The sequence below is a fragment of the Aristolochia californica genome, unplaced genomic scaffold (genome assembly GCF_029961685.1).
Source record: "Aristolochia californica isolate CCGP_79_NKW_82.1479 unplaced genomic scaffold, dmAriCali1.0.hap1 SCAF_12, whole genome shotgun sequence".
Lineage (NCBI taxonomy): Eukaryota > Viridiplantae > Streptophyta > Magnoliopsida > Piperales > Aristolochiaceae > Aristolochia > Aristolochia californica.
In genome coordinates this window covers 23013167-23038616 of record NW_027181793.1, presented here as the reverse complement: position 1 = coordinate 23038616, position 25450 = coordinate 23013167, and the positions used below count along the sequence as shown (strand labels likewise).

Genomic DNA, 25450 nt, shown 5'->3' with positions numbered 1-25450 from the left:
GAAGACCAGATCGGATTTCACGACTCAGCTGCTACGATGCAAGAATTTTCCAGCTGCCGCGACGAACTCACATATGCTAACGGACATCCCTACAGAACTGCCTTCCCGAGATCGTGCGTACAGATTATATTCTCGTTTGGCATTTTGTCGAACACATAACGATATTTAGCGGATACTGCGGTGACAGTTGGGATCGTGTAATCATCTTCGGACTAGATAAACTGATAACAAGATTGCTTTCTTAATATATTTAACTTACTATATATTAAGATTACTTACTATATAAAATTACCTTAATATATTTAACTTTTAATTTATATTTTTATTTAATTAAACTAAAATAAAAAAATTATATTATTTTAAATTAAAAAAATTAAAAATATTTTAAACTTGTTTTACACTATATAATTTTTTTTAAATTATTAATTAATTATTTAAATATAAAAAAATTAAATGATCAAACAAAAACTTACTTTTATAATATCCAAATTCTTAATCAAATTGTTATTTTTGTAATAGAAATCAAATATAATACTAAAATTATGAATTTATATAAATAAAAAAGAGGGTATTTTGTTGTATAAAATTACTCTGATAGATCTAATTTTATAAGATAATTTTATCCAACTATTCTGTTAATAAACTAAGATTTTTTTAACTTGTTTAAAATAATAAATAATTTAAAATTAAATTAAGAATTTTTATTTAATTAAATATATAAAAAATATACTTAAATAAATATTTAATTTTATTATATTCAAATACCAGAGTGAGAGGGTAGAACGAGCATAACACGAGTCAAGAGCAAATAAAAGTGAATTTACTAGCCTAGGTAGTGACAAAATGTTATCACAATAGTACAAACTAGAACTTAAAACATGTTCTTGAAAAATCAAATCACGTATCTAAGATTAGAATAAGGTTTTTTAGTTTTATCTTATCGTGTAGAACAAGTTAATTATATTATTGTTTATTGTTTTTGTTGCGCATCTGTAATCTTCCTATACTGGCGACTACACAGACTCTGATCAAGATTCCTGTCAATGAAACTAGCGGTGATGAAGCGGAGGAAGAAATGATTCGTTTGGCACAGAAACGATGTAAATGCCTTTCACTTGCTTTTCTACGATGCTTGTGCTTCGGTTGCGGCCACGGTTTACTGATATTTCTCCATCAAACGTGCAGAAACGACGTAGAGTGTGACTCTGGTTTCGACACCAGCTGGCCCACGTAATCGTCTCTGCGTGCCTGCTACATGTTTGATTGTTGTCCTTCTTTTATTCCGTTCGCCTGCGAGGTAATGGATCTGTGCAGTAAATTTGAATCACCTGAGACTGAAACGACGTACTGAATTCTTTCGCTTTCTATTGAGAATAGTTTCTGATTTCGAAAAAAACTATAAAAATGACAGTTTATGTCATCTTATGTGAAACAACTTCACTTTTGTCCACCTCTCTTACCCTCTTCTAAGCGCTGAGTAATCTAACGCAGAGCATTGCTATTTGAACTTAAAGAGACGGGTTAAATAGAACTTGAAAACCTACCTGACGAAGCCATTGATTCCCTTCGTTCGAACCACAAAAAGCAGGAACCTCCCGTCTGTAGGTGGTTACCCCAGTTCACAAGGCAGAGCAGTTGATCTGTCTAATCATATTGCTAAAATCTGTCGAGGATGGCAGCTCAATCTTTGTGCCTTTCCTTCTGTCGGTTCGATGGCTGCGATGGTGTGAAATTTTATAAAATGTCGATTTTAGCGAGCTTTAAGCTTTATCTGTTCGATTATTATCCTTGGACAAAAAGAGTTGAGAAGGGGTGAGTAGATGGACAAAAAGAAAATCTAACCAAATTTGTAGCGTCAAGTCTCTGGGCTGTCGGTTCAATGGCGTTTTCGTGGAGGTCCCCTGTATAATTGGTATCAAGCGGTGGTCCCTGGGTGCGAAGAGCAGCCATCGCACAAGTCAAATAGAGGGAATAAGTAAACAGTTTTGTCTTCAAATTTTACATTTTCATCCTTTTCTGGATTAAACCTTGATCAATTACAGTCTAAATTCCAAGTCTGCTAATCCTATTTTCCGTTTCTGATTTCCGAAGGGGATGTTTGCAGTGGTGAAACTGCTGGCGATCACGTATCAATAGCATTACTGTCAGCTCTCCCTGTCCGGAGTAATATCTCAATCCAAAAACAGAGAAAATGGATAAAATTCAAAATATGCACGGCCATAAATTGCTCCCATGCGTCGACGTGTACCATTCGACGGCAACCCTTCTGTTCCTTCCGATGGTTGGACGCGTATTTATTCTGAACGTTATCGCTTCTTCTCGCCCATTTCCATCTTTATCGTTTTCACTGGCAAAAACTAAGAAGAGCGAGATAAAAAGGAGGAAGAAGATTAAAGCGTTCATACAGAACTGGGATTCAACACCCATCTGCTTTAAAGAATTGGTTTGTGCAGAAATGATTAAGTAGCCTGGACCGTCTCTGAAGTCTTTAACGAATTTGCCAAGAAGTACAAGTGGCAATTATGGTTCTGCGTCTAAAGCTTTGAAGGGCAGTTTGTCATATCAGAGGTATTTATCCTACAGTCAGCTCTTCATTTTTTCATGGTTTCCTGTATAAGCAATGCACGAAAACTTGACAGTTCGTTTTCTGTAGTTTTGATGGAAAAGAATTCTCAGTAAATGAGTGTATGATCGTGTGAAAATTCTATTTATTTCATGTTCATCATTTTAACGGTAGTGACTTGTAGTTCAATCTGATGCAGTTGCAGCAGGAGTCACTTTGCAGCTACATTGAGCAGTTTTTTTTTTTTTTTTTTTTGAAATTTCCTTTTCTCACTCTCAGTTCTGATAGGGAACTAAGGTCATGTGGTGATTCATGATATTTTAGTAGACTGGTGGCAAATTTCCTGGCACGTTTCAGCAAAATTATGATACCTTTTGAATTTCACTTCTTCTTCCTTTTAAACCTGGTTTTGAGTTTCAGAACTTCTCCGCATGGTCCTGAAACTAGTTTGAGCTTGTCTTGAACTGGAATCCTTCTTGTGAATTTTGGGTTTTCGCAAAAATCAATCATAACTGGAACTAATTGTACCAATAGAGTTTTACATGTTCATTCTAGTTCAGTACCTCAACTACACAGTTTTCCAGTTATTTCCTCTGAGAAAGAATTCTGTACAGCCATGACAATGTGATGCACTATGAGTTGTCAGCCCTTGTCCTTGATCATTCAGTTCAATTAATTGCAGACTTCATGTTTCTCTGTTGTTAAGCTGAACAGCATCTCATAGGGATCTCATTCTTATTGGCAGGGGAACCAGAACTGGATAAACTTGATATGGAGAGACCAAAAGGAGACCAACGGCACTCGCTTGAAGTGTTCGATCCAAAGAACTACTTTGATGCACACAGCTCATCCTCATCTTCTTATGGTGAACAGCCTCTAAGACAGCCTCCTGAGAGTGTGAAGGTAGAAAACCAGGTTCATGGGAGTTTGAGAAAGGTATCCTCCGGTAGGGAACCTGTTAGTAAATGGATGGCTTTTTCCAGGGAGTCTGGAACATTAAATACTGTGGAAGATCAGCAATCTCATGAGAATTCCTGGAATGGTAAATCTGCTGGCAACACTTCAAAGGGCCAATCTGGTCAGATACTAACTGAAGTCAGCATGGCTGAAAGAGCTGCTGAATGGGGATTAGTGATCGAGCCCCTAAATGGAAGTAACAGCACTAACCAAATTGGAATTTTAAGATCATCTGCAGAAGGCATAGAAACTTCTATGGTGAGGTCTGCTGACTTTTCCAGGACATCTGGAGATTCAGTTTCTAGTTTGGACTTCCCCAGGGCCTCTAAAGAACTTAAGGATGCTTTATCCACATTACAACAGACATTCGTTGTGTCTGATGCAACCAGACTGGATTATCCTATCATGTATGCCAGTGCTGGGTTTTTCAGTATGACAGGTTATTCATCCAAAGAAGTCATTGGCAGGAATTGGTATGAACTGCTTTCTATCATAATTCTCTCATAGAGTCCATAACTTTTTCGAGTACTTCTATAATAATTTTTACCCTGAATTCCTTCATTTTCCATATTTTTTGCAAACTCTTCCTCCTTGCAGTCGCTTCCTCCAGGGACCAGACACGGATCCTGTTGAACTTGGAAAAATTCGAGAAGCTGTCCAGACTGGAAAGAGTTACTGTGGTAGACTGTTGAACTACAAGAAGGATGGAACTCCTTTCTGGAACCTTTTAACAATAACTCCCATTAAGGATGACAAAGGGAAGCTTATCAAATTCATTGGGTAAATTACTTGTGTCATTATGGTACTTGAAACTCCATTCACGCTTTGTGTTTTTCTTGAAGATGGCATTTTCTTTTTTCCTTCTTGATTCTTCCAATTAAAATGTTCAATTATTTTTTTTGGTAAGTAGCAATGTATTAAAGCCAAAACGAAGTTCAGTGATGTCATCATCTACATAAACTTCTCAATTAAAATTTTTTGTTCTAAAATTCTGATCTTTGGAATGCCTTCGAGAGTAAAACAAGACAACTGTAAGTAGTGTAACAGGAGAGATAAGCAGCAAATACACTCAGGAGATGTTCTATATCGGTACGTGCTTCAGCTTTACACTTCTTATTACTGTTTGAGGTTGGGTGTCAGAGAACCTGGTTTTGTTTCATCCTCCTCTCTTGGAGTCCCATCCCTGCTCTGTCTTCTTGAACTGTGTCTTGCCCTTTTTTAATTTCCACTAAACTCGCCTCATCCCTGACACCTATACCAAATATCACCCTTATTCTGTGATCCCCATAGATTTAAAGAAAAAACCTTATTATTTTTCAAAATCTAAGGGTATAACAGTAATTCATGAACATAGGGTAAAATTCTGCTTTTATGGCCTACACCTTTCTTTTCTGTTTATAATTTTGAAAGATTATGACATTACATCCTCTGAGTCAAGGTGAAAATTTTGGAGTAACCCTGATTCCCACTTTATGCTGCATGGGTTTTTTGAGGTTAACCTCATCCTTTCCCTGTGGGTGAAAAACGAAATCCATCCCCATGTGGAGTAATCATTCCGTTGGTATCCCTATTTTCTGTAACATAGTTGGGAGATTAGGACAAAGAAGAACAAGGGCCTGAAGTGGTGTGTGTTTTTTCCTCCCTATTTGGGAGGAAGAGTAGGAAATTGAACACCTCTTTCATTCATTTGAGTTGCATCCTGTGAATCTATATAGATGAGAAGCTCATTAGAAGCGCTACTCAACCTCGCAGAGAAGTAAGATATGTAATACACGTGCGTAATAGATCTAGTGGGGAATTGAGAAATTCTTCTTTGAGCTTCTGTTTCTGATTAGTCTGATTTAGTTCTGAATTTAGACTTTGAGTCACTCTCAGCAGGACTTCTTCTCGGTGCAATCGTCTCCATAGCTTGTTTATCGTTTGCATACTGCTCTGCTTTCTGGACAGGGTTCATGAGGCTCTTAACATTGTCGAGGAAGAAAGATGCATATCATCTTGATGATTTCATGCATTGGCTGATCTCTGAGAATGTGTTCAACAAAGTGATGAAGAAATTGTCATAGATTTTTGGGTTTTTAGGGAGTGTGCCAATCATCAGGCACTGTTAAACATTTGCAGCTCTGGTTTTACCCTTTCCTTTGCAGAGGTATCTGGAAATGAAACCATTCTTGGTTTGATTGGACGGAGGTTGTTGTGGTTTGAGGTGTCCTCATGTTCTTTTTCTCATCGAATATGTTCCTTGCTAGATTGTTTGTCTTTACTTTTCATGCTCTATTTTTCTACATAATTGTGTAGTGGTTTTTTTATGCTGCAAAGTGTGTGCGGCAGTTGGAACTAAGTTCTCTGTTGTTTGTGAAATGACAATGCAGTTAATTGTGACTTCATAATTGGAGATGATCATCATTCAAGTCAATTGAATTGGTTCGTGCAGGATGCAGGTTGAAGTCAGCAAATACACAGAAGGTACAAATGAAAGAGTGCTCCGTCCAAATGGCTTGCCAAAGTCTCTAATCCGTTATGATGGTATGGAAAACTGTAAAAATTTCTTGATAAAAAAATGCATTTGTGCTAGTCATTTCTCTCTAATGAGGGCTGTAACCTACTCTTTTCGCTTTATTTTCTTTCTTTTGATCAGCTCGTCAGAAGGAGAAGGCCTTAAGTTCCATTACTGAGGTTGTGCAGACAGTGAGGCATCCCCATTCTCACACTCAAGGTGTGGTCCAAGAAAAAAACACCGAGCAGGAAAGGTTTTTCCTAGATTCACCACTGAAAAAATCTGGTGAAATTGGGAAATTCAAAACATCTGGTAGAAAAACAGCTCAGATAGAGACTAAAAGTGATATATTGAGAATGAGTGTCAGCAGTGAGGCTAGAACAAAATCTAGCAAATATTCGAGTGTTTCCTTAATGGGGTAGGTTCTTATTCAGGTCTGATAACCCGAGAAAACACTCTACAAATTGATCATAACATTCTTTTATCTTGGTTCTTTATGCATAAACCATTCTATGGTTTACTTTCTAGCTCAAATTTTCTGATGCTGTGATCCAATTCCAATTTTTCAGGTTTAAAGGGAGGTCTATGAGTCAAGCAGAGAGGCATGACCCTGAAGTGGAGGTTATGATGACCAAGATATAAAAAGATCAGACAGCTGGGAACGCTTGGAAAGAGAAAAGGGAATACGCCAAGGATTTGATTTAGCTACGACACTGGAGCGAATTGAGAAAAATTTCGTTATCACTGATCCTCGGCTTCCTGACAATCCTATTGTGAGATCATATTTCAGAAAGCAAATTTGTGGCTATCAATTATTTTTGTAGTAATTGGGGCTCAAAATTTTTTTTTCTTGTAATTAAACCGTGCTATCATTACTTTGAATCCCAGTCTCTGGATTTTCTTCTTTGACTTGCTGTGTGTCTTTTCTTGATGTAGTTTGCAATATCTAATACATTCTTATTGCAACTTTAAGAGTACAATAACTTTTAAGAGTGCAGTTATGCTTAAACAAAGATAACAATCTGGTTCTTTTGCAGATATTTGCATCCGACAGTTTCCTTGAACTTACAGAGTACACTCGAGAAGAAATCCTTGGAAGAAACTGCCGGTATGAATTTTATTTCATGATTTCGGTTTTGATAGCTTATTCTGCTCTGTAATATTTTATTGTTAGTTATTTTTCCTTCTTTCTTAATTCTTATTGAACTTCTTATATCTGCATCTGAGTTCTAAAATTTTTTCTCACATGATATATTAGCAAAAAGGATTTAATAGTTCCTTTTCTATCTTTTAAAAATACAAGGCCTTCTTGTATGTAAAAATATGTATTAAACTTTGTCAAATGTTCATAGGTTCCTTCAAGGTCCTGACACAGATCAAGGAACCGTCCAGAAAATAAGAGATGCCATAAGGGAACAAAGAGAAATTACTGTACAGCTGATTAACTATACCAAAAGTGGTATAATCTTTTACCATTTGCTTATATTGTCTGTTGCTGCTTGTAGGACCAGAATTCTATTATGAGAGATTGTTGTGACTTGTTTAGATTAGTACATTTAATATCCTTTTTATCTGTTTCCGGTTGTTTGATTTCATGATCTTTGATAATTGCAGGGAAGAAATTCTGGAATCTGTTCCACTTGCAACCTATGCGCGACCAAAAAGTGACTTTTTGTATTATTACCTGAGAATTATTTTTTGCTTTTCTGAGTCATAATTACAATTACAGCTTGGTGTTTCCATGGCTTCTCACGTATAATTGGCCAATGTAGTTCCTACATTGTTCTTATTTATGGATTGTTTCTTTGTTGATTTTTGTAAATAGCGATGTGGGTTTTAAACCCTAAAAAAATACATTATCAATTAATAATTTTTTTTTCAAAAATTAAAAAAAGTATGATTTTTTTCCTACCTAGCATCCTGATGCTGATCTAATTTTTTTTAGGGTGAACTGCAATACTTTATTGGTGTGCAACTAGATGGAAGTGATCATGTAGAACCCCTCCGTAACCGTCTCTCAGAGAACACTGAGACCCAAAGTGCTAAGTTGGTACGTCACTCCTGTTTTCCCCTGTAATCTAGTTGGTGTAGTAAGTATGTTGATTTTCTTATTCTGTCATATATTTTCAATTTTTCTTTAAGATCCAGTGCACTGAGAAAAACTGTAGGACTAATGTTACCTAGTTTTTGGCATTTCATGAGAGACCTTATTACTTGTTGGTCACATTTAAGTGGTTCATCATTTAATCTAATGATAGTCAAGTTGGGTGGACAAGGTGATGAAAACTTTTGAAATTCTAATAGTTTCGCTGGATGCTGTATCTCTATATATATGAATAAGGGTGCTGTCTTAATGTACTTGAGTTATTTCGAAAGAGGCACTCAATCACCCATGTAAATTGCCTATAATTCTTCTGAAAAGGCTATCCTTGTCATACATCAAAACTTTTGCCTGTAGAAAGTATCAAACTTCAGGAGTAACATTTTTTTTTGTTTACAACTTTGAGAGACATTATGGGAAATGGTTATATGGTGCATAATTAAACTGATTACAGCCACAAGGTGTTGGAACAATTTGCTTAATATATGCAAACGTGGAGCCTAACTTTAACAGTAGACCCGTCTCTCTCTCTCTCTCATACTATCTACTCATCTCTCTCTATCTAGATGGACTGGGGATTCCTTTTTTAACAATAAAATGCTAGTAATGATTGTATGCTGACAAAATTATTGATATTGTTTTTGCCCCCTAGAATTTTTTGTAGGTGGCTTCTGTTGTAGTTTCTTTTCCTTTATCTAAGCAATTGTGCCTTTTTTATAAAAAAATAATTTTTCTATTTCATTGTTATGTAAATTATGGATTATCAAAATCCCTAAGAAATCAGGAATTTTAGCTGGTCCTCATTTGAAAATGCATCATGATCTTGTCTAATTTCAAGACTGTCAATTTAAACATCAGACAAGATATTGAGATGGAGACACTGCAAAGAAACTTCTGGTTTCTGGAGTTGGGACTTTCTTTCATCATCAAATACAGAAGAGTATCAATTCATGCATTTTATTCAGCGTTCACTTTCATTGCCAGGTTAAAGCTACTGCAGAAAACGTTGATGGAGCTGTACGAGATCTTCCTGATGCCAACTTGGTAAGGTACACTTTTTGTTTTTGGCACTGTAATATGTTTGGGCACACACAAGCATTAGTATAATTTTTTGACTAGTTGGCAACTGGCTGACTGATAGCATACTTCCACTTTGTAGACTCCTGAGGATTTGTGGGCAATCCATTCCCGACCTGTTTTCCCTAGGCCCCACAAAAAGAACAATTCTTGTTGGAGAGCAATTCAAAAGGTTATCCTCCATGAGCATAGCACCCTCTATTTAATCTTATGTGGATATTTTAACAGATAAGAGTACTTCATCCTAAATATTTTAGGACTTTCAGTCCGTGGTCATGCTTACATTGTTTAAGCCCTTGATCATGCTTATATCTGTTTAACTTAAACATTTTTCATTGCCCATTATCCAAAATTGTGTTGCTGATATTTTTGCTTCGGCCTTACTATTCTTGTTTTTAACCATGCAGGTGACTGAAGGTGGTGAACAGATTGGTCTGAAACATTTCAAGCCTCTAAAACCTTTAGGTTTTGGCGATACTGGCAGGTATTAATGTGTTTTGCTGTAGGTTGCTTGTTTTTTATGGTTAGACAAGAGGGACATCTCTTGCTTTTGTGCAAACTCAAGTAACAAGACTGTTTTGGTATAGTAACAGTGCAACCCAACACTGCAATGTTTAAATTTTCTTTGTTTTTTGAACATGGAGAGAGAAAAATTCCAAGCATCAATCCTAGGAATTTGGTAAAAAATGTACATTGAATCAGACAAATCAATTGTTTCTGGCAAACTTTTCTTATGTTTATGATTTTCTCATCTTAGTTTGCTTTTTTCTTTTGGGTGAGGGTCAGTTCCTGTCAGGAGGAAACAGATAAAGCATCAGGATTTGTTAGTTTTGAGTTTGTTTAATTTTGTTTTGTGTTTTTTACTAAGAGAAGTTGCATTGTAGTGTGGGGGTTATTTCCTTTTATTTTTTAAAATTTTAAAAGCATATGAAATTAGTGAATATTGTTATGTCTACATTTCGGAAATACTATTTTTAATATATTTTATTTAGAGAATGTTTGGATGTGATCTTCGTTTTAGTATCAGTTAGTTACATTTGTGTTTGCCAGTGAACAAGTCCATTGACTTTTTTTTTAAATTACTAAAATAATTTTAGTTAATTTACTAGAGCCATTTGAGACTGAATTTTCCCCTTAAAAAACTTTAATTTGATTTTTTTAATTTTATTTTAACTTTAGTTTTATTTTATTTTTTTAGAGAGTTGTTCCAATTTGGAGTTGTAGATATGCTTATGCTTATACTTTTGTATTTTTATCTTTTATGTAACTGAACTTCCTTTTCTAATTGTTTGTTAAGGTCTGCTAATTTTAACCATTTATTGACAAACATGAAGGATCACTCTTTAATGCCCATCAGTATATAAAGAGGCAAAGGAGGCTGGTCAACCATTGTGACACCCAACTTTTCCTTCCTCAGAAAAGTTACTTTACTTAGAAGAATGCCATTTACTTCATTATATTCACTATCTCCATTTTATCATTAAAAGTTGAAAAAATAATAAAAAGTATGCATGGGATAATAAATAAATGTAGAATAAGAATAAATTAGTTTTGGAGTCATTCAATTCGGATTTTTTAGCATGATTGGACATTGATTTGCTTGATATTGTCGTGGGTGACTCATTCCCTCTAGATATGGGATGAAGCTTTTGAGCTGTTTCTTGCCCTTCTTTTGTACTTTAGTGGATTCTCTCTTCAATGAAATTCTCCATTTATTGAAAAAAAATTAGATTGTTAAATTGAAAATTGGGTGCACTTACGCTCTATGGATTTAGGTCCATATTTTTTCCCATACATAAATTAGACTTCATTTTGGTCATATTGTGATCATTCAACATCATGAACAAATCATTTTTTATGATGCTCCCTCTTGAAATTTTCTTGTGCATAACTTACTCTTATGTCATGATCTGTCAGATTGTTACTTAATTTTTTGTATTATGTGGTGCTTATCCTTGAAATTAGTTGGAATCTTAAAAAAGCTTAAGCAGATTGCTGTCTGACTCTTAAATGCAATCAATGAGCTCCCAACATTTTGTTGTGGATTGTCCAAACCCTCATTTTCATTTATGAATCTTTGTTATCAGAGATTGTTGGATCTATTCAATATCTTCTTCTGAGTAAAATCATTACATTTTTTGTTTTTTTGAAGTTTTTATTGTACTCTTTTGGGGCAGTGTACATCTGGTGGAACTGCTGGGTACAGGTGAATTGTATGCAATGAAGGCCATGGACAAGTCAGTAATGCTTAACCGCAACAAGGTAACTAGTTCCATCTTAGCTGCAATTTGGTAAAGTATCATTTATCTTGTCTTTAGGTTAAAGGGCCTTGTTAATCAGTTTGTATGTTCATTTTGAAGATATGGAAAGAAAAATAGCTGCAATTGTGCTTATTATTTTAATAGAATCTTCTCATTACTCCACAATAGAAGGTATTTTAGATCAGTTTGGTGGCATTTTGAAAGGGTTGGATGACATATTAAAAGTTCATGTAACATTCAGATTTCTTGTTTCTTGCTTGGCTTTCATGTCTGTTGATGTGATTAACCTTACAACTTGTATTTGCTTCTTCTCTATCAATGCAATCATCAATATTTCAATAAGAGGCATATTTAATAGGTTTAAATACACTAAATGCACTATTAGAAGACAACACTGAAATTTGATTCTTCATTTCGGGAGCCTCCTTAATGGTTCCAACTGAGAGGGGTTATACATAGATCAGAATATTTAAGCAAATGTGGCCTAGGTAAATTCTATCTCTGAGCAACAAGTACTATCTGAAAGATCAGAATTGTCCCACAGCTTGACAAAACTGTATTTGTTTGAAAGCAGATACTCTCTGTTGTTTTGTTCGAGTGGTGAAGGTAAGTAATTAATTTTTTGTCTGCAAAAGAAGATACATGTGACGTTTAATGTGAAAACAATAAATAATTTTAGTTTCTTCTGCAATAGGATCTAAGCATTTTGGGTTATGTATGTTATCATTACTTCCTATGATGTTGTTGCAAATTTCAGGTTCACCGAGCTTGCATAGAAAGAGAGATCAGTTCACTACTGGACCATCCTTTTCTTCCTACTCTGTACACTTCATTTCAGGTTGTTTTACTCGGCTTTCTACATTTTTGGCTCTTCAGCATTGCTAAACGTAAAGCACAATAGTGTTATCAAGTTAATTTTCACTTTTTTTTCTGAAAAAAGAAAAGAAAAATTATATTTTGTAGCTTAAGGTATATAAATGCCTAAGAACGAGGCAGGTATCCCTAATTTTTGCTTGACTCATCTCTGTAAAATTGAAAGATTAAGAGGGAAATATAGACGAGAAGAGAGAGAAGAGAGAACTCGAGAAAGAGATGAAGAGTGTGACTGCTCAACACTTGTTGAGGGGTCAAAAGTAGACTCCTTGTTAATCCCACATAGGTCATAATGGGAGAAAAATAACTCAAACTTGAACCATATGACACATAAATTAAGTGATACTTATTCTTATGTTAGAGGGACAATCTTGTATATGGGAAACGGGCAAACTACCTTTTTAATACTCCCCCTCATGTTTTTTTTAAATGACTACGCTCCCTCTCTCCTCTCTCCTCTCACGTTTAGTCTAGTGGTATTATTCTTTCACTGGGTGCATCAGGTCGCGAGTTCGATTCGCGCAACGCCCCTCTCTTCAAATACTCTCCCTCATGTTGAAGCTTATATATGTAAATACCGTAGCTTATTAAAGAATTTTCCAAATTTTCTTTTTCCTCAAGTCTTAGTAAGCACATCACCAAGTTGATATGCAGGTTTAACAAATAGAGTGACCATTACACCACTCATTACAGCATTATGAATAGAATAACAATCAACCTTCTCATGCCTTGTGCTACTTACACACATTCCCAATCTCGCCCTAAGCAACATACCTAGGAGGTTAGGAGGTTGTTCTATGTATATTTCTTCATCTAAGTCCATATAAGAATGCATTTTTTATGTCTAATTGAAATAGAGGTCAGCCTTTGATAATAGTGACAGAAAAAAATAAGTGCATAGGAGTCAATTGAGGCACAGATGAAAAGTCAAACATATCTACACTATTTGTTTGGGTGTAACCTTTGACCACCACCCTTGCTTTGTACCACTTTGTTGACCCATCAACTTTATATTTAACAATGTAGAACCAATGGCACCCACAATGGTAGCATCTGTTTCAAACACATCTATACTATACATTTGGGTATAACCTTTGACCACCATCCTTGCTTTGTACCACTCTATTGATCCATCAACATTATATTTCACAACATAGACCCAGTGGGACCCCACAATGGTAGCATCTATTTCAAACACATCTACACTATATGTTGGGTATAAGCTTTGACCACCAGCCTTGCTTTGTACCACTCTATTGAGCCATCAACTCTATATTTCACAATGTAGACCCAGTGGCACCCACAATAGTAGCATCTGGGGGTGGATCACATGATGTCTAGGTACCTCTATTGACCAATGCCTCCATTTCAACACCCATGGCTTGCTTCTATTAAGGAGATGTTAGAACATCCTTCACTAAAGAAGGAATAGTATAAGAAGATATTGACAAAACAATGTTTTGAGAGGACCAGACAATGACTCAAAGGACACAAATTTGGATATGGTATGTTGGGTACTAGCATGAACATCCTTGTGAAAAGCAATGGGAAGATTTAAATCAATTCCTTCAAGAACAGACAATGACTCAAAGGACACAAATTTGGATATGGTATTTTGGGTACTAGCACAAACATCCTTGTGAAAAACAATGGGGAGATTTAAATCACTTACCTCAGGAACCATTGGTGAAGAAGGAATTGATAAGGATAAAGAGAAGGGATCCTTTAATGGTGTCTTGGGAAGTTTCCATCATATGCAAACTTGGAAGGGCTTCGGCTAGGCAGAAATTGGTGTGGCATTAGGGACATCCTCCATCGAAACAAGAGTAACGACATCAACATCAATGGGTAAAGAGGTAGACTCATTAAACTTATGAAAAGTAAGGGATACTTTCAAAGAAGGTTACATAAGCATACTGTGAAATATTGAGAGAAAGAGAGTTGAAAGAGAGAGGAGAAGAGGAGAAGAGTGTAAGCTCTGGATTCGGGGAAAAGCACGAGCCCCTAATCCCTCTTATTCACTTCAGCGAGTTGAGGGGAAAAGACTCCTATACCCCTCATACATGTACACCTTATATCTCCATTTATACAAGTCCAAAAATTATGAAAATTTAACCATAGACACTTCTACGCTTTTTGAAACTGAGGACTCTCCTTGATATAACCAAACCTATGTAAAATGGCCAAACTACCATTTTCAATATATTTATCACAACACAAGTTTTTTTGTTGAAGGACAATAACACTTGTACCCTTTTTTTAATACAAAAATAATCAAGAAAACACACTTGAATAATTTTGGAGACAACTTATCATGTGCTGGACCGACAACATTCATAAAGCCAACAAACCCAAAAACACAAGAACAAAGAAGAAACAATGTATTATTTGGGTTAAGAGTTTGCAATGGAATTTGCCCCAAAGTATAGAAGTCTGAATCTTGTTGATCAGGAATCATGTTGTAAGGACAATATCACCCTAATAGGACTTCAAAACCTGCATTTGAAACCAAATGGTTTGTGTGATGTCTAATAGGTGGTGGTTTTTACTTTCTGTCACTCTATTTTGTTGTGGAGAATACACACAAGTAGACTGATGAAAATACTAATAACTAGATAAAATGAATCAAACTTGTGGTTCATAAACTCAAGCCCATTATCAGTATGCAATATACAAAGAGATGCACCAAACTGGTTCTTTATTTCATTATAAAAGTTAAGGCTCAAATGCTTTAAGACTTCTCTTGTGGCAGAAACACCCAAGTGGTTCTACTAAAATCATCAATGAAAGAAACAAAAAAATAGTAACTAAAGACACTAGGTACCCGACAAGGGGCCCATATAATTTGAGTGGACGACTTCAAACGGACATGTACAATGACAAAACAAACGGTAAAGCTGATAGGATGGTGCTTCCTAATCTAACTTGAAATGACATAGTAGAAGATAAAGCTTGAAAATCTGCAATAACTTGGCTGAAGAGGGATGTCCTAGTCGCAAGTGCCTTTTAGAGGCTAAGGCATCTGCTTAGAGTGCTAAAGAAGAGTGCACTGATGAACCTTCCAAGTGCTAGAGACCCTCACTCTCATGCCCTAAACCAATTATCCTCCTCGTGTAGAGGTCTTGAAACACACAATGAGTAGGAAATAAGGTCACTTAACAATTGAAAGCTTTGGAGATCTGTTTGACAGACAGTAAGTTAACCAAAAATTTAGGGACAATAAAGGTAAGGAGGAGGTGGGCTAGACTTTGCCTACTCCCCTAACAAGTGAGGAAGATCCATTAGCAACACTGACATTTCTAAACTAGGATGAGTGGTTAAGTAAATATGGAAGACATACTTCATATGTGCATAGATGCATTGGAATCACTCAACCTTGACATGGCAAGAGGGAATGGATAGTAGATATACCTGAAGTAGCTATAGTAGTTGTGATTGTAGGTGTCGAATCATTGAGCTTCATGGATATGGTAGATTAGGTCAATTGTGTCATCCGTTGAACCAATTGTTGAAGTTCTTTACGAGCACTGGGAACAATACACATTGCACAACCTACTGAAGTATAATCAACTTCTAGAAATCTGGAATTGGCTCAAGCTGGTTCTCCAAACTTATGTCAGCATTAATCGAAAAATGTGATTGTTGCTCACAATAAGTACACATCTTATCAACACGGCCCCTACTTTAGCCAAAACTCTCTTGATGTCATCCCCTGCTACTCCTCCACGTCCACAAGATGCCTCTGAATGATGTTGCAGACTACATATTGAGGGCAACAACTTCTACCCCTTTTTCCTTGGTGCCTTGTGGAACCACAATTATCTTTGCTCGAATTACTCTGTTTAGAGCCTTCTTCAAAAGAGGTACATTTTCAGAAGCTAGTATTTGGGCATGAATTGCTTTTGAAGCTCTATCTCATTTGTTGTAAAGGGATGATATTCATTGAGCTAAATTAGCACACCTTCCTATTCGCTAAAATATTCAACCACAATTTATCTCCTATTTCAGGCTAAAGAATTTCGCTTAGTATTCATAGACCCTTGATAAATTACTTTCTTGATCATAAAGGTTCTCAAGCAACACCCTAATGTCCTTGCTTGTCTCACAATTTATAACTTGACTCCTTAATCGAGACTCTGTGCTATTAATGAGCCGTGTCATAACCTGATTGTTCTTAGCCTCCCAGCCATCTGTCATGGGAATGGGAGGATCATTCTGAAGATACTTGGCTTTCTTTTTGGCCTTTAGGTACACTCCGATAGATTTGCACCAACCTAACTAATTATGTCCATTCAGCTTTTTGTAGTGATCACAATGGTATCCTTACTTTCAGAATTACTTGACTCTTTTGAAGGTGTTGATAACTTCACCTAGGTCAACCATACTTTATCAAGAAAACTAGTCAAACCACTCTCAATCAATCTGAAATAAGTAAATACAGCAACAATCACCCAAAAAAAAAAAAACGAAAAACAAAAAAGAAACAATAAAATGCAAGCAAGCAAATTTCCTACACACTCAAGGTAGGAACCACACAGAAGTCGGCTAAGGTACCCAAAAACTCCAAATGAAACCACTAGAAGCCAAAATATCTTCTTAACAATGGTAATCAACACAAAAGATCAAAACACCAATAACTTGGATGACGTCAACATCCAGGAGGATGATGTAGGCGCATGTACAGGCCTAGGGACCTGGTCAGATCTGGATTGCTAGAAACCCAATAGGGGCACAAAAAAAAACATATAACTGTTCAATCGGTACCACAAGCCATCAACCCTAGGGTTAGGGCACAAAAGAAAGGAAAAAAACACCTTTAATTTCAAGCAACAACAATTTTGACAATCTCCTTTCCTAGAGGTCATAGTCTTGAGAAAAGCATTAAGATCCGACTGCAACAAGTTTTGTGCAAGATCTCCTCCTCTTCTCAAGTTTGCATCCCACATTGAAAAATGTTGAGAAAAGTTAATGATTTATAAGGTGAGCAACAAGTCTCTTAAGTGGCTAGTCAATTTGAGGTGGAATGGGCCTCAACCTAACTGTGGTATTAGAGCCAAATTTGTGTTTGGACCAAGGGCCCAGTTTGTATTCCCCAAGTTATTTTTATGTTGTAGGCTCTGGGAGGTGTGACATAGGTTTTTTGTGTATTGTGTGCTCCAGTGGAAGTTTGTACCCATGTCTCAAGCTTGTTATGTGTAAGTTTGGATGTGAGGGGGAGTGTTTAGTGTGAAAAAATCCACATTCAAAAGTGTTAAGAAAAGTTAATCGGTTATAAGGTTGAGCAATAGGCCTCCTAAGTGGCTAGTCATTTTGGGATGGAGCCATTATCAATCCAACATCCTCGTTCAACAACATGATCACCATTTTGTTGGTAGTAACACTTGTGGCAGTATCTTCTTTTCTTTCTTTCTTTCTTTCTTTTAAAGAAAAAAATCCTTTGTGACCTTATATGCAAAAGACTAGAGAACAATTGGAATGAGTTTAGTGAAGATGTAGTTGGCAAGAGCCTCATTTAGATTCCTTCACCATCTTGTATAAGGTCATTTCTGCCTTTTAACTTATATAGGAAGAACCAAGACTTTTTGTGTAGGCTTAGGAGAAAAACAAGAGAAAACTCAATTTGAGAAGAGAAAATCTAGCTAATATGTGGGTTGTTGGAGGACAGCTTAAAATTGAATTGATATTTAGCTTCTTGAATAATGAGAAAGGATTCAAAGTTTGTTAAATATGTGCTCCACTTGTATGCATACCCATTAAGCTATAACTTCATAATGCATCATATTACCTCTTATTGGGCTCCAAGAATTTACTACAAGATTGTTAGTGTGGATATTAGTCCCAGATTGGTAAATATTAAAAAGTGTTATTGGTTTATAAGGTTAAGCAATGAGCCTCCTAAGTGGCTAGTCCTTTTCTGATGAAAGCAGGCTCAAACCAACAATATATCAGAGTAGGATGTCTGCTTGAGATCAGACCTAGTTTGTGCTCTGTCAGGCCCTTTTGTGTAAGTCTAGATGCAAGGTGAATGTTTAGTTGTAAGAGTTTTAACATTGATAAGTATTAATGTGTTATTAGTTTATAAGGTTGAGTAATAGGCCTCCTAAGTTACTAGTTCCAAGCCCCCTTTTTTTGTATCTGTCTACATTGCATGCCCATCTGTCTGTTCTATGGGGCCTGGATATGGGTGGGGGTGTTAGCTTGGTATTGGTTTCATATAGAAAGTTGCTTGGAATCAATTAGTATATAAGCTTGAGCAATATGCCTCCTAAGTGGCTAGTCATTTTGGGATTGTACCTTTCTCAATCTTAACCAACAATTAAACTCCAAGATTGTAAATCAAATTAACTGGTTAAAAATGAAAGACACCTCTTCTAACTTGCTACTTTGCTTTGAGGGTTTTATGATCTGAGAATGCTTACCACTTGTTCGCTGACTAATTGTGGATTTCCCATTAGGGCCTAATTTTGATACCGACCAGTCGTAAGGATATATTATGACTCTAAAACTAAAAGTAAAAAAGAAAATTCTGAGCTGTCCATTTCTGGAAACAAGAGACTCCACTATTTCTCTGCTTCTGAAAAAACTGTATTAAACTCCTGTTTAGTTAGGTTTGTATCTCTCTTTTTCAGTAATATACTTTCACACTTTTCCTAAAAAAAAATACATTTAGATGCTGTTACCTTTTCAGAAATTTTTTTCCAACACTTTATAATGAAGACTCAAGCATCGATGGCATCCTTCATTCCATCTGAACAAGTTTCGAATAAAATTTTTCTTCTTTCTTTATGTTCCCATTTTTTCTCCTTCTAAAAAACAAAGCTCGGACAAGGAAATATTGCATCCTGCCTCATTGTTTTTCTTGAATTTCATGTTGCTTGCTTTCTAGTCCATTTCCTCAAGTACCTTGTGCTTCTATTCTGTTTATTTTGGATCTCTGACATGACAAGAAAGTAATTACTTTTTTTTGCATACACACTGACATCTCTCATATGTCCCAGACTTCTACACATGTTTGTTTGATAACAGACTTTTGCCCTGGTGGGGAGTTATTTGCATTGCTTGATAGGCAACCTATGAAGATCTTTAGAGAAGAAGCTGCAAGGTATCATTATATCGTATACATCATTATATTGTATATTGTGTAGTCATATTTATCATATAATATATTACATAGCAATGTTATAAAACCTGATCTGGTCCAGTCCAACCCAGTTCTATTTGGCAGGGAAGGAAGGGGGGGGGGGGGGGGGGGGGGGGGGGGGGGGGGGGGAGGGTGGTAAGGGATGAGTTGCCGATCTCTACTTCATCGTGCATCTAACTTGGAGACTGAGCTGGGTTCGTCGGTTGGCCGGTTGGCCGGTTTAGCCTGGTCAGCCCGGTTTTGAATCAATTCTGGGTCTTTAGTATGTGTAAGCTGAGCAGGGTAAGCCCTACTCTAGCTGAACCTGGTCTGGGTTTTATAACAATGTTACATATTCAAAATATATATATATAATATAATTGTATCTATTATCATAGTAATTAGAATTTGGTATCATATAATTAGAACCAATTATTATTATCATTTTGTATCATATTACAAACTCTACAGATCACTATATAATGATTTAATTACAATCTGGTATCATATAATTATGAGCAATTATCATTATAAAGCATGCCCAGTGATTATCACTGGCAACTTGACTAAATTTACTATTTGTCGTATGATTCACTTCTTCCACTATTTGACGATTGACTCTTTTTTCGTATTAAATTTTCAGATTTTATGCTGCTGAAGTTGTGGTTGGTCTCGAATATCTTCATTGTCTAGGTAGCTTTGCTCACTACAAATTACTATGCTTAATTGTTCTTGCAGCATCTTTTAATTGCTCTGTTAAATTTTTCATAAACTACAATGTGCCTTGATCTTTCAAGGAAATAGCGCCACCATATATAATTGAAGCTGCTTCAAGCACTCTGTTTTAAGCTACTCTTGTTTTAGTGTTCTTTTCAGCTTCATTTATTTACTTTTTCTGTGTTCCATCAGTTATAATGCCCCGTGATCTTTTGAGAAAGAAAACCCATCCCTATGAAATTGAAACGGCTGCAAACACTGTAAAGGGATTCACATATAAGAAGAAAATCATTTCCTTCTTCAAATTTCTTGATCTTTTCTTCAAATGTAAAAAAATAAGATTTCTTTTTGGTCTTTATTTCCTGTACGTGTTCATACTTCTATGTTGTTCTAAACATACTAAAATTGTAGAACATGGAGGTAATTCTGCTCTTGAAACCATGGTAACTGTTCTCATTTGTTAATAAGTTGCAAATACTGGAAAACTGAAGGCCAGAAATAGCTACTGTAATCAAATCCAAAGAGGGACATCAGGGTCATAGAGCTATGTGTGTCATATTCTCTCACTTGATCTGTCTTCAAGTCAAAGAAAAAGGTAGAAATTTCTGTACTTGTCCACATCTGAATTCAAATTCAAATTCACCCGGTATGTAGTCAGATATGCACATGCACTTGTATGTAGCCTTATAAGCCAGCTAATAGCTGCTTCCCAAGATCTTCTTGAAGTAGTGAAGTTAAAGTCTGGAGAGACTTAATGGTCAAAATAATTAATTTACTTTATTCATCAGCCATTGCAATCTATGAGCACAGAAACTAAAGCTACTGTGCAGGTAATGAGGAAGTTCCAGAAGATCTCTGTGATTCTTAAAAACAATTGAAAGACCAAAATATAGCTTGAACATGGAATTATAGTTCTCTTTCATTACAATGGTAGTACTGTATCATATATTACAGTCAGTGATTGCAGTGGATATGATGAACAATGTACATACCATTTTATTCTGTAGTATGAGCTTGTTATACTTGCATCTTGACCATGATATTGATTGGTCATTAATCTTGACAGTTCATTTGCTTAATTGTTGGACAGGTATTATCTATCGTGACTTGAAGCCTGAAAATATTTTACTCCAAGCTGATGGACATGTAGTATTGAGTGATTTTGATCTGTCTTTTTTGACATCATGCAAACCACAAGTACGTTAGCCTTCTACTTAGACTTTCGAATTTACTGATGTGCTCATGTCAAGTTTATTTTTGTTCTCATGATTTTGTTTAAAGACCCAGAATTATAACTATGATTTATTTCATGATTACTACTCTTCCTGTCCATGCTGTCCAACCAACAAAGTGAGTCAAATTCATGCGAAGTTATAGGGGCCATAGATACAGGGTTTAAATTCTTCTCCAATTCTCAATTGCTAATGCTTAAAGGTTCCAGAACTACTTGTACGGTGTATACAGGTTCAAAAGTAGTTCTATTATACTGTCGGAAAATTTTCTGGGCTTTGAAACTAATAAATAATAATTCAGTTAGTGATCTTCCTTTTTTCAGTTAGAACTAATTGATTCTCATCCTAAAAAAGAATTTCTTTTTTCTGAGAAGAAATATTCTAGAGCTTGTAGACTCTTACTAGTGCAGCATTGCCTTCTCTACCTACAGAGATTTTTGTCAATTTTTTCTAACTCCTTATCTCATAGGTTATAAAGCATGCACCGCAATCCAAGAGAAAAAATTCAAGAAATTTGCCACCTCCAATATTTGTTGCAGAACCAGTTACTCAATCAAATTCATTTGTTGGAACAGAGGAATATATTGCTCCTGTACGAATCTCTCCTTTCTTTATATTTCTTCTGTTCAGATAAATTGTCTACTAATCTTTTAACTATACACTAACTACACAGATTCTTATTTTAACTGGTTAATTATGTTTATTTTTTTTCTTCTGTGAGATTTTTGTAGCTTCAATTCAGGTGGAATTTTTTTATCTATGAAATAATTCACTTGGAAATTTGCATGCCTGTTGGGAGAGATAGGAAGTAGAAACTGGTTAATTTTATGGAGTAACTATTTAATGGTATATTGGCTTTGGTTCATGAATGAGGTGTTTTTACGCATTCTCATATAGATTAGCACATTTAGAAAAAGATAGGTCATATATGGGACAAAATCATGATTTTTGTGAAAAAATCAAATGTTCGTTTCACGGGAAATATAGTTGACTACGAGAATTTAGTCATTATCTTCTGCATTTGGCCTTTATTACTTTTTTATATTTTCCTAGTTCTCATGTATCCTCGTTTCAGGAAATTATCACTGGTGCAGGCCACAGCAGTGCCATTGATTGGTGGGCTCTTGGTAAATGCTCCATCTCCTGAGACAAATGCACATTTTCTTTCCTCATAGTGATTTGCATGAGAAAATTTTGAGAGCATTTTATTGATTTATATGCAAAGAAGATTCTTGAAGTTGGTCCTAGGACCTTCCCCAAAATGACTGGTTGTAGTTAGGAGGTTTCTTCTCATGTAATAAGCACGAGCTTTTTCTAATCCTTGATCAAAGTGAACACTTGCCCTCAAGTGTGAGCCTTCTTTGTGGCTCCTACATGTGGATAAGTTTTGGGTAGAAGCCCATCTAAAGGTATGTACTATGATATTGTGTTAAAGTTAGGTTGAAGTCTATCCAAAAATAGCCAACTGAAGTTAAAAAACCTCTTCCCAGTAATAAGCAATGGGACTATTGTAAAATAAATAAATATGGTGGTAGAAAAGTGCCAAATTTCTTTAGAAACTTTTTTGAGTGGGAAAAAGTTCCACATTGAATAATGAGAAGAAACTTTTATGGGTTATAAGGTTGAGCAATAGGCCTCCTAAGTGGCTAGTTATTTTGGGATGGAAACTGACTCACCCCAAAAAATCTAAGATGCAAAGCAGGTTGTTTGTGCGGGCCAAGGCCTTGTATGTGCCCCCCATGTTATCTAAGTGTTATGGGCTCCATAAGGTAGGAGTCTGTGTGTTGTGGGTTCCACGAAGGAGTTTGTGTGTCCCATTAGAGAGTTTGTGCTCATGTTTCAGGCCCATTATGTGTAAGCTTGGATGTGAAGGGGAGTGTTTAATGGTAAAAAGTTTCACATTGAAAAATGAGAAGAAAATTTTATGAGTTATAAGGTTGAACAATGGGCCTCCTAAGTGGCTAGTCATTTTGGAGTGGAACCATGCTTAACCCAATAATGCAACAAACTTTTTCTACCTCTAGTTTGAAACACTTGCTTTTTTCTGTTTGTTACTTACTCTTTATTAGTGTCATCAAGTTAGGTTTTATTCATGGATTTCTTATTAGCTGCTACCAGTTTTTATTAGAAACTTCTAACTTTCTAATCCAATGAGTAGAAAATTTATTGAGAGATTTTAGGTATTTTTTTTATGACAATCACTTATTTTCAATTTATATACCTTTGTATAAATTATTTACAGGAATTTTTCTTTATGAGATGCTTTATGGGCGTACACCTTTTAGGGGAAAGAATCGACAGAAGACATTTTCTAACATTCTTCACAAAGACCTCACGTTTCCCAGCAGTATTCCAGTGAGAGATCTGTCACAATCTTATCTGTTTCTCTTTCTGATTGAATGGAATTTGGACTTTTAAAGGTTCATATACTATTGCCTAATGGATATTGGCGTATTTCTCCATTAATACTGCACTGATATATTTTTTTTTTTATTATATTCTACCTAGTAGTACCATGTGACACTAGGACCTTCTTGTTTGCATTGATGATAACTCTATGCCCTTGTGAAGTGGTTCGCAATTATGCTTAATTGGGTTGTTCTAATTCCTAGTATTTTCCTTTCTATAGGTGGGCCTGACAGCCAGACAATTAATCCATGGGTTGTTACACAGAGATCCTGCAAATCGTTTAGGTTCTAATAGCGGTGCCAATGAAATTAAACAGCATCCTTTTTTCCGTGGGATCAATTGGCCCCTCATCCGCTGCATGGTAATTCAATTGCCATCTTCTTATTTTTGTTGTAGACATTGTTGTACTGTTGCCATTTAGCTGCAGCACAAATATGAAGTAATGATCCAAAGATGATTTTGAAAATCCTTTTGTTTCATTTGTTTTGTTTTATTTAATCTCATCCTTTGTTGAGATATCCGTCTTCTTCTTCAAAGCTGTGTCCCCACCATGAACCCTTCTAACCCACCAAAATCTTTGCTTTGTCATTTTAAAAATGACTGAGTTAAAACACATATATAATCTTTAAATTACCCGATAATCTTCATCCTATGAAGATAGATGCTCTTCAGAGAAAATTTCCATTTGCAAATGCTGAAATGCTTACAGGTAAATATTCGATGTTGGTTGTCCAAATCATTAGCCGAACTAAGTCAAATAGGTCTAAGCTGATTGAGAAGTATTTCACTTCTGAAGGAGAGCACTTTTTTTACAACGTTCTGACCTGCTTATGCAGACACCACCTCAGTTGGATGCACCACTTCAATTAACTGGCAAGGAACCAGATCCCCAAGCAAATGATGTACATTGGGAAGATGATGGAGTGCTTGATACCAATATGGATATGTACTGACGAGGTACAACCACATTCATAGATTGGCCAAGAGCTCTTTTGTTAGAGGATAATCTCACAATATGAAACTTTGAGTGGTCTTTCGTAATCTGTGAAATTTTTATGCAGGCAAGAGACCATTTGAACCCTGGACTTTATACATGTTTACCTCCATATTTGGAGCATATATGGAGGTGCAAGGCCAAGCATCTTTGCTTCCCTGCCTTGGTTTCTTCCAGCGTCAGAGGCCCTCCTTTGAGGCTGTTATGAATTGGCATACTTCACCTTCAGAGGACTAGTAATGTATATTTTTCTATTACTAAATATGTGCAGGTTATACTTCATTTGAGTATGAGGCCGTGGTACTTCTTTTAGTGCTCTTCAAGGGAGGAACTTTGGCCTTCTGTAAATGATATCATTTCCGGACTGGGCATATGAGACCCCAATGTAGCTTTAATTAATGATGCTAGAAATTATAAATAAACGATTATGTAATTTCTCTCACAATTTCTGGTGGCATATATGTCCAGTGCAAGCGTTTCTTCGGATTGAAGATTAATTATCAGTTAGATCTTTCCATGATTAATCCTTCACTAATGCTGAATTAGTGATAGATGAAATGAAAGCAAAAAAACACTAATATGCAAAGCTGGGTGTGACTTAGTGTTTGATTCTACTATAAGGCTTGATCGTCGGTAATCAAATTTTGTGCGA

At 35.9% G+C, this 25450-nt stretch overlaps 1 protein-coding gene across 1 annotated transcript; it reads left to right on the top strand.

The window, feature by feature from the left end:
* The first annotated feature begins 2367 nt into the window (after positions 1–2367).
* On the top strand, positions 2368–25243 carry LOC137945253 (phototropin-2-like). Its single transcript, XM_068791041.1, is given in 25 exon segments — positions 2368–2568; positions 3309–3993; positions 4118–4300; positions 5952–6043; positions 6156–6432; positions 6584–6648; positions 6651–6787; positions 7052–7122; positions 7367–7473; positions 7629–7678; positions 7960–8064; positions 9100–9159; positions 9275–9364; positions 9600–9676; positions 11370–11454; positions 12211–12291; positions 19325–19428; positions 20090–20139; positions 21254–21360; positions 21865–21987; positions 22471–22522; positions 23638–23750; positions 24025–24165; positions 24641–24761; positions 24866–25243. Coding segments are annotated over 23 exon segments (2946 nt in total). The 5' UTR covers positions 2368–2568; positions 3309–3334; the 3' UTR covers positions 24758–24761; positions 24866–25243.
* The last annotated feature ends 207 nt before the right edge of the window (positions 25244–25450 follow it).